Source organism: Cervus elaphus, chromosome 20, assembly GCF_910594005.1.
Source record: "Cervus elaphus chromosome 20, mCerEla1.1, whole genome shotgun sequence".
NCBI classification, from domain to species: Eukaryota; Metazoa; Chordata; class Mammalia; order Artiodactyla; family Cervidae; genus Cervus; species Cervus elaphus.
In genome coordinates this window covers 30,193,359-30,211,813 of record NC_057834.1, presented here as the reverse complement: position 1 = coordinate 30,211,813, position 18,455 = coordinate 30,193,359, and the positions used below count along the sequence as shown (strand labels likewise).

The following is an 18,455-nucleotide window of genomic DNA, read 5'->3' as shown; positions in this document are numbered from 1 at the left end:
TATAAATCGAACAAATGGATGACATTCTGGGATAATGAAAGATAGAATATTCAACCTCCTGAATGTATTACTACCAGCAGTACTTATCTGGTGTAAATTTTTCTGTTACTTAATGCAGTGGAAATGTTGAAATTGATAAAATTAAAAGGTATTTTCACTCAAGGAGGCAGAAGAAAGGCACCTAAGTAGCTGAATTTCTGTCAGGTGTTTTGTTAAATCTAAATGTTTTCGTATTTCAACATATTGGACTTCTTGCAAAGGCTGTGCCGCACGTAAACACAGCTTTTATATGCCAAGTACGTAATCTGCAGGGCACATCCACACAAAGATATATGGTACACACCCAATTATAAACAGTTGCACTGCCTTGGAGGGCCTTGGAGATCAGCCAGCCCAAAGACCATTTTCCTGTCACATACGGAGGCCCAGGCAGGTTAAGACCACAGTCACACAAAGCTGATGTGGGGGCTGTCTCAAGGGCGCACTCTTCATTTCCTCGGGCTACCTATTACGTTTGCTTTCATTTCCTATTTGTGTGTGCTTATTTATGCAAAAGTAAATGGGCCTGCTTCAGGTGCTTGGGACGTAAACCACGATTAAACAGAAAAGACGGTCAGGGCCCTGCCTATCTGGCCAACTCGAGACGAAACAGCAGCCCCAGGTCAGAGGGCCCGCCAGGCCCGCCCCTGGTGTTGCGCGCTGAGACGCTGGCCGACGCGCTTTCGCAATCCTCAGTGTGGGAGGTCGGAAATCCGCCACTCGATGACACAGCTCCCGGACTAACTCTGCGGTCCATTTCGGGAAAAGGGGGGAACGCCCCGAGCCGCGGGGCCACTGGGCTGACTAGGAGCCACGGGGCCACTGGGCTGACTAGGAGCCACGGGAGGGGCCCTCGAGGGACAACGCAGTGAAGCCAGGGCGCTTACAACCTGGCGGCTTTAGCTTCCACGGGCCTCGGGCCTCGGCCCTCAATCGGACGCAAAGGACACCGCTCGCGGCCTGGGCCCTGGGGGGCGGGGCCGCTTGCTGACAGGACCCCCGCGCTGTCCCCATTGGCCCGGAGGATGAGTGACGCGGAGGCCCCGCCCCGCCTCCCGGCGCTCCTCCGCGCGCCCGCGCCCTTCTTGTCGCCTGTGCTCAGGGAGCTGACGTGTCGGGGTGGGTGGTTGCGGCCCCTCCCCGCGCGGCAGCCACTCGTCGCGGAGACGGAGGGGCGGGGTGGCCGGGGCCGGCGCTCCCCCTGGCCCCAGCTCCCGGCCCGCCCCGCCGCCCCGGCCCCCCGGATGAAGGTATATATTAGGAGCTGGCGCTGGACGCAGATGAGTGGCCGCGCCGAAGGAGCCGGAGCCGGGCGGAGCTGCGGTGGAGCCGAGAAAGGTGAGGGGCGCCCAGCCCAGTCGCTGTCTCCTTCTCCCGCCATCCTGCGGTAGACGGCGGGATTCGGGACCTGGGGGGGTCGGGGGCCTGGTGCCGCCACGCACACGCTTCCAAGGCCTCGCGCGCGACGTGGACACGCGGTGCACGTACGTGCACAGAGCCGGCGTCCGGGCACACGCGGAAGAGCCCGCCTCACACCCACACCGCCTCCTGTGCCCCGCGGCGCTTCTCAGCCTCGGCTACCTGGCCGGGAGCGCTGGCGTGAGGGGCCCCAGTGGGCATGGTCTCGAATCGGGGGCTTGTCGTGCCGTTGGGCGTGGAGCCTCACCTGGACCAGGGACGGGGGACTTGAGGTTCTCAGCAAGGGACTTGGGCCAAGCTTGGGGTGGGATCCTACAGTGGGGAGAAGTCGTTGGAACTGTCCCGTGGGAGCGAGTTGGGGTGTCTTGAATATATGAGGAAAAGACTCTGAAAGCGTTGACAGTACACTAAGGATTCGAGATGCCTGTGGAAGACGTCAGATGGACAAAACCTACCTGTCACTTTTGTTTTAATACTGGTAATGGGAGAGGGTTGAAATTTCTGGCTTTTCCCTGGCTTGGCCAAGCAGAAAGATGGGATTGGAGGGTTTAGAGCGCACATGTGCTAAACATATGGTTTCCTGAAGATTTTATTAAGTTTGGCCTGACCCGTATATTTATTTGTACGTGGCTTATGATATCTGAAACCAGGTAATAGTGATTATGATACTAAGCATATGTTGTTACGTAGTGCCTTTAGTTTAAGGTCTTTCTGGTGAAATCAGGAAAATGAAGGCAGTTTCTATTCCTTCACTGTTGCAGAACTGTCTCGCTTAGCTAAGGCTAAAAAAGATTTAATATGGTATGCTCTGAAGTATTTATAGGATTCGATGGTTATGGCCCCTCCTGTTTTTCTAAAGGTTTGAGAGGTTTACTTACCAATTTGGGAGGCATAATATAGCAGCAGAAATAGGAGTAGAAAGGAAAGCAGAAAAGGAGCTTGAAGTACTAGATAGCTTTTATTCCTGCCTGCATGTGTTTAGTCGGTCAGACTCTTTGGGACCCCATGGACTGTAGCCCACCAGGCTCCTCTGTCCATGGAATTTTCCAGGCAAGAATACTGGAGTGGGTTGCCATTTCCTACTCCAGGGATTCTTCCCAACCCAGGGATTTAACCTGTGCCTCCTACATTGGCAGGCAGATTTTTCACCCCTGAGCCATCTGGGAAGGCCAGGTATCTTTTATGCTAGGATTTAAATTCCAATAAAGGTATATTTGCTTCCCTCATAGCTCAGTTGGTAAATCATGTGCCTGCCCTGCAGGAGACCCAGGTTCAATTCCTGGGTCGGGAAGATCCCCTGGAGAAGGAAATGGCAACCGACTCCAGTATTCTTGCTTGGAGAATCCCATGGATAGAGGAGCCTGGCGGGCTACAGTCCATGGGGTTGCAAGAGTCAGACACGACTTGGTGACTAAACCACCACCAAACCACCACCATCAAAGGTATATTTGATAATGGTGGACTAGTACAAATATGTCATTGTTACTGATGCATTGGTATGGGCATATAGGAGATTTTGTCATAATTTATAGATTTTTCAGATTTGGTTGTCAAAATAAAATTCCAATCTAGTCTCTTATTCACTACTGCTTACCATTACACACCTGCACACACCTCTTGTCAGAATTAATGGAGGAAGTGCTGCACTTTTTGTGGCATGAAGGCGGTTCTATCTGGCCCATCCTGTGAAGCTCCTCTCCTGCTGTCCTGCACGTGTCCTTCCTTTTCTGTGATGGCGTATGAACTCACTTGCACAGTGAGTCAGATATGAGAACATCAAATGTGTCTATTTTTCTGAATGAAGAAAGTCCAGATTACTTCTTTTTCTTGCCGTCTCTCTGTTTTACACACACACACATATACACACATAGACATGTACATGAAGATAACAAAGTCTTTTTCTCCTGAGAGGCAATACAGCATGATGGTCAAGAGCGTGCAGTTAGGAGTCAGGCTGTCAGGATCTGAGCCCTAACTCTACCACTCTCCTGGTTTTGGACTGTCGGCAAGTTATCTCTGTGGCTCAGCTTCATCCTCTGTAGAGTAATCGCAATCACAGTACCTAAGGGTTGTTTTGAGGATTAAGTGAACAGCTGTCTATAAAGCAGTTAGAACTGTGTTTCTGTATATCTTAGTGTTTGTTGTTATTGCCCCTTCAGGGGACACCCAGATGTAGGTTTTCTCAACCTGAGATTGTAAATGGTGTTTGATGTTTAATAGTCTTCATCATGTAGGGAGGATTATTAATCCCACTTTACTGGCAAAAGGGAACAGGGAAAATAAGCAGTTTAACTGAACTGCAGAATTTTGCTCTGAACTACATTTTACTGTTCTTAGAGGAGAAGATAGTTGGCTTTTGCCTTGGTAACTAGAGTTACCAAAAGTTTGGTAACTTTGGTAACTTTCTTTTCCTCCGTCCTTTATATCTAAGTAAAGTAATTATAATGCAATGATGCTTCTTTACCGTATGTCTCAAATTATCCTTCTCCCTTTATTTCCTCGGCAACAAATTCTGGTTCCTCTGTGGTTTCTCATGCCTGCGGATGACTTTTAACTTGTTTTCCTGCTTCTAGTTGCCTCTCCTGACCATCTCTTTTATGCCATGCTCTTTTCTCTCATTTCTCTAAAGCATGGTGGCCCGGCCGTGTTAATAATCTGTGTTGGCTTCCTTTTACTCACTCGGTTAGATCTGAATTGCTTAGTTTTCAGGGCTCTTCGCACGTTAGCTCTACCTTAAATCATTTCCCATCATTCTACATAAAACTTTAACTTTCTTGCCTCTCTCTGTCCTGTTGGTGTTTACTCCTCCTGGACACCAGGCTCTCCTTATTTCCTTGTTGTTGCTGTTTTTAGTCACTAAGTCATGCCCAGCTTTTTTGGACCCTGGGTGCTGTAGCCCGCCAGGCTGCTGTATCCCTGGGGTTTCCTACAAAGAATACTGCATTGGGTTGCCATTTCCTTCCACGTCTCATGCTTGGCAGATGGATTGTTACCATTGAGCCACTTGGCCCGCTTATTTCCCAATCTTATCTATATAATCTGCTCAGCCCTTGAGGCATCCTGCTTCCTTTGTGAACCCTTTCTGAACAATGCCTGTCTTCTCTTGCATTTATCTGTATTAGGTGAGTAGACTAAATATTTCCTCATTCTCTTTTTATTGTCTGCAGTTTAACATTTTGCTGGATTATCGTGGAATACTCTTAAAAAGCATTGTCTTATCTCTTTTGATTGTTTTGTGTATATTGCTTGTCCTTTAGGGTTCAATTCTTAGTAAAGATGGTCGACTTATTCCTTGTTTGCAGAAGTTGCTTTGAGATAAAATTGTATTTTTTATGACTGTGTTTCTGTCTCCTTGATATTGTTGTATTCTGAATTCTCTGTTTCTGTTCTTAGAGATAAAAGGAGAAAGGTTGAAAATATTAAACAGGTATTCTTTCAGTAGTAGTTTAGTGGTCAGAGGAGTGTAAAGAGGCAACTAGAGCCTTAGAATCAGACTGCCTATACTCGCACCTCAGCTCCACGAGTCAGCTGGGTTGCTTTGCTTCTCTGTGCCTTGGTCTTCTCACCTGGAAAGTAATGATAATAGTAGTATTTGTGTCATGTGTGTGTGTTCAGTTGCTCAGCCATGTCCGACTCTTCTGCGACCCCATGGACTTTAGCCTGCCAGGCTCCTCTGTCCATGATGTTTTCCAGGCAAGAATACTGGAATGCGTTGACATTTCCTATTCCAGTAAACAGGGTAAAACACTTCATTAGGTTAGCATAAAATTTAAGTTATGTCTTTCTTTGGTTTATTTCTTGTTTTCTACATCAGTAAATATTTATGTTAGGTTTCAAGTTGGCCAGGGCCCCGGGATAGCCAAAAATAAATCACTGTATAACAGGCAAAGATCAAGGGCCATGTGTGCTGTGCTGTGCCTAGTCGCTCAGTCGTGTCTGACTCTTGGCGACCCCATGGACTGTAGCCTGCCAGGCTCCTCTGTCCATGGGATTTTCCAGGCGAGAATCCTGGAGTGGGTTGCCATTTTCTTCTGCAGGGGATGTTCCTGACACAGGGATCGAACCTGTGTCTCTTGCGTCTTCTGCATCACCAGGTGGATCCTTTACTACTGCAGCACCTAGGAATAGAGTTGTTGAAAATAAAATGAGACCACGTAAGCAAAGTACTTGGTGCAGTGCCTGGTATATAAGAATAATTAGCATTGTCTTACAAGGTTGGTCTCTTATGAGTATGATCATGATGGAAAAGCAAAATTTCCTTAACATCAAGTGTTTAATTATTATTATTATTATTATTTTTATTTTATTTTATTTTTTTATTATTTTTTATTTTACTAAAAAAATTTTTTTTGGTCGTGTTGTGCTGCTTGTGGGATCTTACTTGCCCTAGCAGTGAAAGCATTGAGTCTTAACCATCAGGGAACTCTCCAGGTTTTTTTTTTAATGTACTTGTTTTTAACAGGAGGAATGTCTTTGGGTTTCATTGTTGGACTCTGACCTGCTGTTGGCTCCTTTTCTCTTTCAGTTTTACAGGTGCAGAAATTACACCTCCGTTATCACAAAACTTGGCCACTCAAGCATCATGAATGTCAATGACCTCAAACTCAGGTTGTCCAAAGCTGGGCAGGAACACCTGCTGGACTTCTGGGATGAGTTGGAGGAGGCCCAACAGGTAGAACTTTATGCGGAGCTCCAGGCCATGAACTTCCAGGAGCTGAACTTGTTTTTCCAAAAGGCAATTGAAGGATTTAACCATTCCTCCCAGCCAGAGAAAGTAGATGCGCGGATGGAACCTGTACCTCGAGAGGTGTTGGGCAGTGCTACCAGGGATCAAGATCAGCTGCAGGCCTGGGAAAGTGAAGGTACTAGCCTGGAAAGATTTGCCGTTAAGGTTTTTTATGAGATACACCATTTAATGGATTTAAATCCACTAAAGTAACTTGAGTCGCATCATTAACATTTTGACTTCCTTAAGACCTTAAACCAGGTGACTGATCCGGAAGTGACAGATTGTGTGGCCAGGACACTGGTGGCTCCTGTCGCCAGTCCCTCCCTTCTCTCTTCATTTCTGGTGCCTCAGTTCAGCCTCGGTCGTGTCTGACTCTTTGTGACCCCATGAACTGCAGCACGCCGGGCCTCCCTGTCCATCACCAACTCCCGGAGCCCACCCAAACCCATGTGCCTAGTTCATGGCTTTTCTCATTCAGGTCCAGAATTAACTCCTGTCTCTTTCCTTTCTCACTGTCTGTACTACTATTAGACTTCCCTTCCTGGAGCACAAGCTACATGTTTCAGTTTATGCCGGCTTATTGCAAAAACCTTCCCTCACCCAGCCCTAGCTTGTATATCTAGTCTTGTCTTTTATGTTTCTCTCTGAGTCTACTGCCCCACACATTTCAGCTGGAACCCATAATTCGTCTTTCTCTGAACACTCTGTTAGGCCCTTCCTGCCTTTGCTGGTGCTTGTCCTTAGCTGCATCTGGCCTTTGCACCTTCTCTGTGTGACTGGGTCTCCTTGTGAGGCTACCCGTCTCCTGGAGCTGTGTAGTGCGCTGGTTCATTCTCCATGGTTCATCACACGTACCGTTTGGTCCCTCACCCCTTTTTCAGTGTCCCAGGCTGGGGTTATTTGTCCACACTTTTCTTTCATTCTTTCTTATAAGGGTTGTCTATGTCTGTCTTCATTGGCACAACGTAAACTTTTAAAGAGCAGCCCGTGTCCTAGTTGTCTGTGTATATCCACAGTATTTAGAACAGCATTTTGCAGTTATAAGTTGGTTGATAAATGTTTCCCGAATTACTCCAGTGCTCAATGCTTTTTTCCTCTAAAGCATATCATAAAATCTGTCCCCATAATGAGTACTAATGAATGCTTTTGAAAATGGTAAAATAAATAAAATTTAGTTTTTCTTTGGTGGGGTTAAGAACTGTGGTTTTTATAATCTACTACTCTGTAAGTACAAGTGACTAAATATTGCAGCCCAGGCCCTTGAGTATTTGTCCATGCTTCTTGGCACATCTGGACCTTATTTCCTCAGCTGTAGAAAGAACAGGCTGGACTAATACTTTTCTTTCCTTTTAAAAAAAAATTATGGCAAAAATATTAATAATATCAAAGTAACAGCAATAACTGTAAAGAAGTTGCAGATAACCTCATCATATTTATGTTTTTATTTGCCCACATTGCCACCTAGTAGTTGGTGATAAACATATTTACTTTTATAGTATGATTTATATCCTGTATTCACACTACACTGTGGCTATTTTTATTTTGTCTTTTGCTCTTTGGCACTCTCTGCATCTTCCCAGAAAAGAAACATAACTACCATTATCAGCCTTCTCTACCATTATCTTCATGTCTTTCTCTGGGCTTACAGATTTACTCTTTTTCAAACTGTATTCCAAAGACCTCTAGGGTTTTGACTGCTGGTGAGACTGTTTGATGTGGGAAGGGCAGGAACAGATGCTAAGCAGATAGGTCTCCAACCCCTTCATGTCCCCACTCCAAGAGCAGTTCTGCTTTGACTTATTTTGATACATAGATAAAGCTCAACACCTGAGATTTTATTTAAAAGGGCTTGGAAATTTAAAATATTGAAATAATTGGATGATCTTCAGGGAGGGCCCTTTCAGATTTTAAAATGTTTGGTAGTGTCTAATGTAACTTCTCACTTAGAACAGGCTCGGCCACTAAGATGTGAGAGTGACTCGCAGACGGGTCCTTCTGAATGGAGGACTGTGGTGACACTGACCCTCACTGACTTGGGATTCATTAATCCTCCTCTTCCTCCCTGGGTTTCAGAAAGGCTTCTACTTCAGACCAAAAGCCACACAAGGCCTTTTCTTACCCTCTGGTATGCCAGCTGCCTATATTTCTCCTTGTGGTTTTATGGGGGTAAAGTCTTAGAATTAACTCTTCGGAAAGATAAAACTTTGACCTTGTATAATGGGGACCATGAGCAGCAATGAAGACTTATACTTTATGCCTTCACTGTGGTCTTTTCGTTGGAATCTATGGAACAAGCCCAGTGACCTTTCATTTAAATTAAAATGCAGAATGGTTACAAGCAAGTCTAGTATAAGAAAGTACAAAGCAAACTTCCTTTTGGCTTACTGTCAAGGGAGCAATAGGTAATTGTGGCTTCAGCAGTAGGGGTGGAGAAGGAGACTTTGGAACAGACGTTACATCCTTTTCCCTTAGAAACTACCATATGTGTGAAAATTCGTAACAAAATGAAGTTTCTTCAGTAAGTTATCTAAGGAAAGAGAGTTCCATTGCAAAGATTAGGATGCTTTATTTCAGACAGTAGGAGATTACTGATAATTGTATCAAAGACACCCGGACCCCAACCCCCGCACCCTTGCTGCCCCTGCCCCATCCCAGGGCCCCAGGACAGGGAAAGTAAAAGCATTCTATAGTAATTTCAAAGTGTCTGGTGACTACTGACATCAGACATTTTAACACCTAGGGTGGAAAATTCTTGCTGAAGGATGAATACGTAAGTGACCACTGTGGCCCTTACTGAAGAGAGTTCTTGTTTTAATTTAATCTTGAAGCACAGAAAATGAAATGTAGAGGAGTCTGAAAAATCTCTATCTTATAAAACTCAGATCTTAAGAGAATTTAGAAGCTTCGATGAGAATGTTACTTTAGAAAGGATACTTACTCTGGAAAAATATATTTGCTTAAAAAATTCCATTCTTTATTAAAAGCAACCCATGCTTAAACTGAACACAAAGCAATCTTCTAACTTTATGTATTAGTAGTCAGTATTAGCCTTTTTTTTGCCTATGAGACATTAAAAAACTAATTTATATAGCATTGTGGTAGAAAAGTAAATGGATTGTTTAGAAAAAAATGTATTAATAGCATTATTTCCTCTACGTTTTCTGAAATCTAGTGCTCTGATATATCTAATAGATTTGTTTTATTTTAAAAGTCACACATATTTTGGAGAGGTTGGAAGATACTAAGAATTACAAGAGAAAAAAGATAAATCTCTGCTGTCTCACAATCCAGAGATACTCACTAGTAATATTTTATAGTATTTTCTTATATACACACACATACATTAGGTTCATAGTTTATGTATAGTCCTGTAGCCTGCCTAAGAATTTGTTATTATGAAGAAATTTCAAGCATATTTGGAAACAGATATTTGGGGACAAAAAATGAAATTCCACATACGTATCACCTTAATTAAATAATTTTCAAAATTTTGCTTCATACATCCCTCTTATTTTTCTCTGCTATAGTATTTTAAGGCAAGTTGCAAACATTATGTTATTTTTATCCTCATAAAGTTTAGTATGAATCTCTTAAGTATAAGGACGTTTTCTTCCCCTAATTACAATGCCATCATTATACCTAATGAAATTTATAATCATCCCCCAGTATCTCAAACCAGTTCAAGTAGAGATTTCCCTTATTAGTCTACTTTTCATTCTTAATATTTTGGGCAAATAGTTATTCTATAAAATAATTGTTGAACCTGAGAAACGTGATTACAAATTAAACACTTAGAACACCTCCTCTTTCTTGTGCAGCCTCCCTTTGACCCCACCGGTTGATTAGCCTGTTTACCCCACCCCTTGTCCAGCAGTGCTGGCAGTTTAGACAGAAAATTCTGACGGTGCTCTATTTCAGAAGCACCTGTGCTAGCCTCTTTGTTTTAGGCACATGCCCAAAGCAAAGAGTATGTTTGAGAGGAACTAGTCCAAGCAGGAAGTTATCCAGGAAGCAGTTGACCTGGGAGAGGCTGCTGTAGACTCCTCTCTGTTTGCTGTAAGTGTTACTAGGAAAACCGTTCAGACTCTGTTGGGCCCACATGCCTGACTCTCTGAGGAGAGAGCTCTACCCGTGTCCTGGAAATTGCTCACTCTGGCTTGATTTCTTTCCTCTTTTCTTTTTAAACCTGTGATTTGATGTGTGTTAGGTCCTGACCTCTGTGGGAAGGTAATGAGCTCTCGTGTCGTATAATGAAAAGATGGGAAGGATGATATAGTAGTGCACTTTTCAAGTTTTTTTCCCATATTTTTGTGGAAGTTTTGAAATAAAAGTTCATAATTTCCTAATTGTCACATGGATTAAGTACGTTTTAAGACTGTTTATAAAAACAGTCAACATTTTTCAAATAGGTGCAGTGCTGCCTGTATAGAATTAACGTGATGACGCATACAGTTTGAAATCATGTATATTGCCATGTAACTACGAGGCTTACAGAATTTTATTGGCCCACTTAATTTCAAGAAGTATTTGGTCTGTCATAAAGCAGATACTAATTTATTACACACTTTTGATAAACAATGCAGTTTTATTGCAGTAACATGGATCAAGTAGATGAATACTTCAGCTCGGCAGGATTTGATATTGTTAACAACAGCTGTAGCTGCATTTAGTTCTTGAATTGCAGCTGGCTTTGATACTCTAGGGACTGCTTTCTTTCCTCTTGTTTTTCTGTCTGCTCATGAGTCAGATGTATAAGCAGGGAGAAGTTAATGCAGACACCTTTTTATCACAGATATTTATGAATTGTTATAATTCATTATGATAGTTGTGGCTAGCTGGAGATGAGTTGTAAATGTAGATCTGCCTATAAATGTACACTTGGCAAGCATGGTCTCAATGCTATTTTTAAGACATAGTGATTATATGGGTTATCAGGTCCACAGGTGGAAAGAAGAATTGGAGAAAGTATGGGGAAAGAATTGGAGATGTAAAGCAATTATCCTTCAATAAAAAATTAATTAAAAGAAATAAATAGATGAAAAAATTAGGAAAAAAAAAGAATTGGAGAAAGTGTGGCATTGGAGGGCTTAGGAAACAAACACATGCCACTTATTTGACTGAAGGAAGAGGCCACTACCAGCTGTTGGTTTGAAAAGCTTTAAAACAGAACCATTTGGAAATCTTGAATGAAGCAGTGGTTTAGGGAACTGATCCAAGGAAGGGAAAAGGTGATACAGTGAGAATTTAGATAGCTCGTTAGAACCTGGGGAAAGTGACGATTGATGTTGGGTGGCCATCAGGCGAGCAAGAGCTGAGACGTGGAAGTGACTCCGGGAGTGTGGCTCTTACCTCTTATAGGCAAGGGGCTGAGAGAAATAATGTGACTTTGGACTTTGGACTGAAAAGTCAGGAAGGATGACTGGAACCACATTAACAGTTTGTTGTTTAGTTGCTAAGTCACGTCCATTTCTTTTGTGACACCATGGACTATGGCTCTGCAGGCTCCTCTGTCTATAGGATTCTCCAGGCAAGAATACTAGAGTGGGTTACCATTTCCTTCTCCAGGGGATCTTCCTGACCCAGGGATCAAACCTGTGTCTCCTACATTGGCAGGCAGATTCTTTACCACTGAGCCACCAGGGAAGCCACGTTAATAGTGCAACCAATTAAAACACATGTTCTCTATAAAGAAATAAATAGTACAAAAAGAACAAAGACCTTTGTGTCCAGAATATTTATCTGGGACTTTTGGGGAACACATTTAGGAATATTTTTAATTCCAACACCTTTGGTGGTATATGAAGGTTGAGACAGTAGTAGTAGTAATAGTGTTAGTCATTCAGTTATGTCTGATTCTTGGTGACCCCATGGACTGTAGCTTGCCAGGTTCCTCTGTCCACAGGATTTTCCAGGCAAGAATACTGGAGTGGGTAGCCATTTCTGTCTCCAGGGGATCTTCCCGACCCTGGGATGGAACCCGGGTCTCCTGCATTGCAGGCTGATTCTTTACCTTCTGAGCCACCAGGGAAGCCGGAGATACAATTGAAAAACTTTTTTTGTCTCAATTTGATTAGAAGGAGCTGTCTCAGATCTGCTGGGTTAAAATATGAACATATTGTATATGTATTATATCTGTTTTCTAAATTTTGAAGAGTTCTGCATTCTGAAGTAAGCTTCTGAAATAAATCTAGTTTAGGTAAGGGTATGTGGACCTGTAATTTTAGATAATGCTTTTTGGGTCAGCGACGGCAGAGTTAAATTTATTTCCTCGAAACCATGGTTTCTTTGGTAACTGAAGAAATAACCAAATGGAAAATGGTTTTCAGAACTGCTTTATATGGTTCCCTGTTCCCTTCAGACTGCTTCCTCTCAGCCAGTCTTTGCTACGTGGTGGCTGTAGGGCCTGTTTGAGGGCAGCACAGAGCCGGAATGCTGTGAGAGATTCAGTCTTTGACACATTTTGGAGAATGTGGGCTCTTGGCCACCTCAGCAGCTTTTCCATGTAGGGTGATGGGTAAGAGATTTAAGAAAAGGCAGCACAACTTCTCATGAATTCAATGGAAAAGAGAAGGAGGGGCTAGAAGGCAATTGGAATGACAGTTATACAGCACCTAAAAGTTATGGTGCTGTATAATATATCTGTTAAATGTTTGGATATGACAGGAGACTGCTGGAGGCAGTGCAGTGTTGGCGAACAGGCCGCAGAGTCAGGTTCTAATCTTGGTTCACACTGTTTAGCTGTGTGACCCTGGGCAAGATCCTTAACTCAGCTGAGACTATTATGTCTAAAAAGGGGAAAATTATACTTACCTCTTAGATTATAGTTACTGTAATAATTACTGGAGTCTAGCATTACTCTTGATATTTTATTTTCAAACTCTAATAAGGTACAGTGAAATGGTGTGGAGAAAACAAAGACAGTCTCATCATAAGCAAGGAAGAAAGAGAGAAAATTAGTTCTCAGGAAGCTAAGCTCTCTGCATCCATATCAAAGGTGAAACTTGTGGCAGTATCTAATGTGCTTTTAAATGTATTGATTGAAAACATTGCCAGAAAGTTCCTGCATAATATCCTTGGCTATGCTTAGTTACTAGTGAAGACAGATTGTAGAATCAGGATAGTTTTGATTTTATATTAAGTTTATTAAGAATACGTCTCTGAGTTCACAATGTACTAGTGTATTAGCTGTAGGAAAGCCTAGGGCTTCCCTGGTGGCTCAGGATGGTGAAGAATCTGTCTGCAGTGCAAGAGACCTGGGTTTGAGCCCTCTGTTGGGAAGATCCCCTGGAAGAAGGGAATGGCTACCCACTCCAGCATTCTTGCCTGGAAGGTTCCATGGACTGAGAAGCCTGGTGGGCTATAGTCTATGGGGTTGCAAAGTGTCAGACATGACTGAGTGACCGACACACACACACGATATGTCAAAAACATGTAAGACCAACACACACACACACACACACACATAATATGTCAGAAACATGTAAGACCAACACACACACACACAATATGTCAGAAACATGTAAGACCAACACACACACACACACACAAAATACGTCAGAAACATGTAAGACCAACACACACACACACACACACACAATATGTCAGAAACATGTAAAACCAACACCCACACGCACACGATATGTCAGAAACATGTAAGACCAACACACACACACACACACACACACACACACAATATGTCAGAAACATGTAAGACCAACACACGCGCACACACACACACACACACAATACGTCAGAAACATGTAAGACCAACACACACACACACACACACACAATACGTCAGAAACATGTAAGACCAACACACACACACACAATATGTCAGAAACATGTAAGACACACACACACACAATATGTCAGAAACATGTAAGACCAACACACACACACACACACACACAATACGTCAGAAACATGTAAGACCAACACACACACACACAATATGTCAGAAACATGTAAGACACACACACAGACAATATGTCAGAAACATGTAAGACCAACACACACACACACACACACAATACGTCAGAAACATGTAAGACCAACACACACACACACAATATGTCAGAAACATGTAAAACCAACACACACACAATACGTCAGAAACATGTAAGACCAACACACACACACACAATATGTCAGAAACATGTAAGACACACACACACACAATATGTCAGAAACATGTAAGACCAACACACACACACACACACACACAATACGTCAGAAACATGTAAGACCAACACACACACACACAATATGTCAGAAACATGTAAAACCAACACACACACAATATGTCAGAAACATGTAAGACCAACACACACACACACACACACAATACATCAGAAACATGTAAGACCAACACACACACACAGAATATGTCAGAAGCATGTAAAACCAACACACGCACACACACACAATATGTCAGAAACGTGTAAGACCAACACACGCACACACACACAATACGTCAGAAACATGTAAGACCAACACACGCGCACACACACACACACAAAATACGTCAGAAACATGTAAGACCAACACGCACACACACACACAATATGTCAGAAACATGTAAAACCAATACACACACACACACACAATATGTCAGAAACATGTAAGACCAACACACACACACAATATGTCAGAAACATGTAAGACCAACACACACACACACAATATGTCAGAAACATGTAAGACCAACACACACACATACAATATGTCAGAAACATGTAAGACCAACACACACACGCACACGATATGTCAGAAACATGTAAGACCAACACATACACACACACAGACAATATGTCAGAAACATGTAAGACCAACACACACACACACACACAATATGTCAGAAACATGTTAGACCAACACACACACACACACACACACACACACACACACACACAAAGCATAAAGTTGGTAATTTAGACAGACAAATCAATCCTGGCCACCACTGCACCCTCTGGCTTGACCTGCAATTATGGATAGTGACCTGCCTCATTCATAGAATTTCTGAGAAGTTTAATGAAAGTGTGAAATTCAGAAAATAGAACAAAACCTGTCAACCATTGCTTTATCACATTTGACCTTTTACAGCTTTTCTAGCTTCTCAGAGATCCACTCTATATGTTACCTCTTCCCACAGGTTTTTCTCCCTTCTAGTGTTGAAACTGTCTACCTTAGAGAGATGAGGTAGTTCCTAGAAGTGGTATATGGCAAGATTTTATTTTTATTTTGCTTTTTTCAAATCCAAACTGAGAGTCTCTTTTAATAACATTTTTAGTTTTATTGTTTCACTTGCAGTTTCAAAAGAACTCTGTTTCACATCCTTCTGAGCTGCAGTAGATGGCCCCCCCCAAAAAAAGGCATTTTAAACAAACTTATTAAAGTATAATTACATGCAATAAAATGCACTAGTTTTATGAGTTTTAAAAAAATTTATACATCCATAAAACTACCACCCCAATCAAAATATAGAACATTTCCCTCATCCCACGAAGTGTCCTAATGCCCTTTTGCAGGCACATTCCCTAAGCTCATTCAGTTGGGTTTGGTTTCATACCCAGGTGTCCTCACTTCAGAGCCTGGCTTCTTAACCATTGTTCTACACTGCTTCCCCAACTCAGGATTTCTTGTCTTTCCATTTACTGCATGGTAGTTTGTTTAGTATATTTACATGCTAATTGATTAATCAGTTATTATTGATTGATTTGTAGGCTGGAGATAATTTAATAGCCTCATCACTCATCTTGAAGTCTGGGGATCTTCTGCTGTCCTTTTTCTTGACCTGCCACAACTAATAAGTTGTCAGGTGCTTATAAAACATTTGCAACGTCTCTTGGTCTTTGCCTTCCAGTCTTATCAGAATAACAATTATTGGTTCATTACAGCATATTATTAATTGTCTGGTGTTTGGTTGGATTATAGAAACTTCATTTTTTAATAATAAAAATGTTTTTATTAACAATGTAGTCATCCATGATTACTTGTGAATTCCTTGTTCTTTATGCCTTATGCAGTTAGGGTGACGCTTTGCAGCTACCTTTGTATATGTAACCCTGAGGTGTTGAATTATAGAGTGATACAAGTGTTTTCTTTTTTAGGACTTTTCCAGATATCTCAGAACAAAGTGGCAGTTCTTCTTCTAGCTGGTGGGCAGGGGACAAGACTCGGTGTTGCATATCCCAAGGGGATGTATGATGTTGGTTTGCCATCCCGTAAGACACTTTTTCAGATTCAAGCAGAGCGTATCCTGAAGCTTCAGCAGTTAGCTGAAAAATATCATGGCAACAAATGTATCATTCCATGGTAAGATATATCTCATTCACTATGGGAGAGTGTCTGAACATATATTGGCTTATCATATTCAAAATGCATATATACTTTATTCATAAGCAGAGGTATTTCCTGTTACTACAGATTTTCTTGGGAGCTGTACTTTATATGTTAAAATCAATCTGTATTATAGCTAGGTAGATAATCACTGTAGCCTTAATGAGCAATATATACTTCTTTCCAACTTTAACCCCTACCTGAGTACCTTTGGGTCCTCAGAGGGTTCTCTCAGTCTGTAAACGTCATACTTTTGGTAGTTTGTCTGTGTACAGAATATGATTGAAAATCAGCTTCCCTCTGAAATTTGGAGGCATTGGTCTATTGTTCCAACATTGCTTTTGAGAGATCTGTTGCCATTCTGATTCTCAGTCTTTTTTTCTCCCGTTTTCCTCTGAAAGCGTTTGGAGTCTTTTCTTATCTTTAGTAACTGGAATTTCATGATGACGTGTGGATCTGTCTCCAGTCACTGCTGTGGGCACTCAGTGGGTTCTGTCACTCTAGAAACTCGTGTCCTTAAGTGTTGGGTTATCTTGTCCTCCTGAAGCAACCCCGCCCCCCCCCCCCCCCCCCCCACACACACACACAAAAAGACAAACCAAAACCTGAAAGCCTCACTGATTTCTCTGCTGTGGGCCAAACTTGGATTCTGTCTCTGCTTGTATGCCAGCTCCCCAGGGCCTATCTCAGCCATTGTTCATCTTCTGAACACCAAGAGATTATGGGAAATTCTGCTCTGTTTTTAAAAGGTTTTGATTTAGCTCTTGAATCTGTTTCTCAGAGCAGCTTTGGAAATTGTCATGTTTTGAGGGGGGAACCAGCTGTGTGTTTGAAATCCCTGAAGTCACTCATCTTGTTATTTTAGCCCCAGGTGACTAACAAAAGCTCTGCTGGTTTCTCTGTCCAGCCTGGTCCAAGCTCAGATTCCTTACCACTGGCCTTTGCCCCAGAACAGCAAATACCCCCAGGAAAAGGCAGCTGTGTATCCGAAGGTCTCCTTTGAAAGATTCTAACTATCTTAAATTTTAAGTTCTAATCCATGTTGCTTTTGTAGCTCTCTGATGCCTTTAAAAATAGGCTTTTTATAATTACCTCAGCTTTTCTAGTTCTTAAGAAGGGTATTGGCCAGCTGTGAACTGTTTTTTCTTTTTGTTTTTTTTTCATCTTGGTTCCCTGGGGGACTTTTGAGGGACATCTGTGTTTTAAGTGGCCAAAATTCTACTTACAAGCCTTACTCTCCCACTTTCATGTTGGATTTTCTTCTCTTTCTTTCTCCTCACAACTCAGAATTTTTCTTACATGGACAGTTTAGTCCCTTTTCGTTTGAATCATGATGCCCAAAGTTTTTCTGCCCAGAGTTCAAATATCCAAGATAATTTGTTAATCAGGCAGATACTGACTGTCCTGGGGAATTTTAGTTTTCTTCATTTTTGCATTTAACAGGTATTAAGTGAGTACCTGCCTCTAGGTGCCACCAGGGAAGTCCCATTTTTTTCTTGTTTTTTTTTTTTAAGTGAGTACCTGCCTCTAGGTGCTGGGAATATATCAGTAACCAGAACAGATAAAAATCCCTACTCACACATAGTTTACATTTCAGTAAGTAAGGGCAAAAGCTATTGTAGTCACTAATTACAATTTTAGACAGAATTTTTTTCTCTTTTACTACATTGGCATGGGTTGGATTTTTGTGACAACAGAGTATATATTTATACTTTTATGATTGTAAATAAAGGGTGAGCAGAGCCCAGATGTCATTTCAAAATTTTAGTAAAAAGAACCATAAGAGGTAATTAGAATGTATTGCATTTATGCCTTTATCCCTTTTATTAGAATAGGAGAGATTTTGACTTAGAATATACTTTTCACAGAGTTCTGAAATGTTTTCTTGAGCCTCTCTGTTGCAGGCTGTCTGTTACAGGAGGTGTGT

The 18,455-nt window shown here is 42.1% G+C and overlaps 1 protein-coding gene across 4 annotated transcripts in view; it reads left to right on the top strand.

Annotated features, from left to right (window-relative positions):
- Nucleotides 1–1,100: 1,100 nt before the first annotated feature.
- Nucleotides 1,101–18,455, top strand: part of UAP1 (UDP-N-acetylglucosamine pyrophosphorylase 1) — a 33,322-nt gene continuing 15,967 nt past the window's right edge. Inside the window, exons 1-3 of one of the 4 annotated variants that reach the window (XM_043876773.1) lie at nt 1,101–1,377; nt 5,984–6,320; nt 16,300–16,504. In XM_043876773.1, the coding sequence (XP_043732708.1) occupies nt 6,041–6,320; nt 16,300–16,504 (485 nt within the window). In that variant the 5' untranslated portion in view covers nt 1,101–1,377; nt 5,984–6,040. Of the gene's footprint in view, nt 1,378–5,982; nt 6,321–16,299; nt 16,505–18,455 lie in introns of those variants that run through there. The other 3 variants (XM_043876772.1, XM_043876771.1, XM_043876775.1) reach the window with 3 other exon arrangements.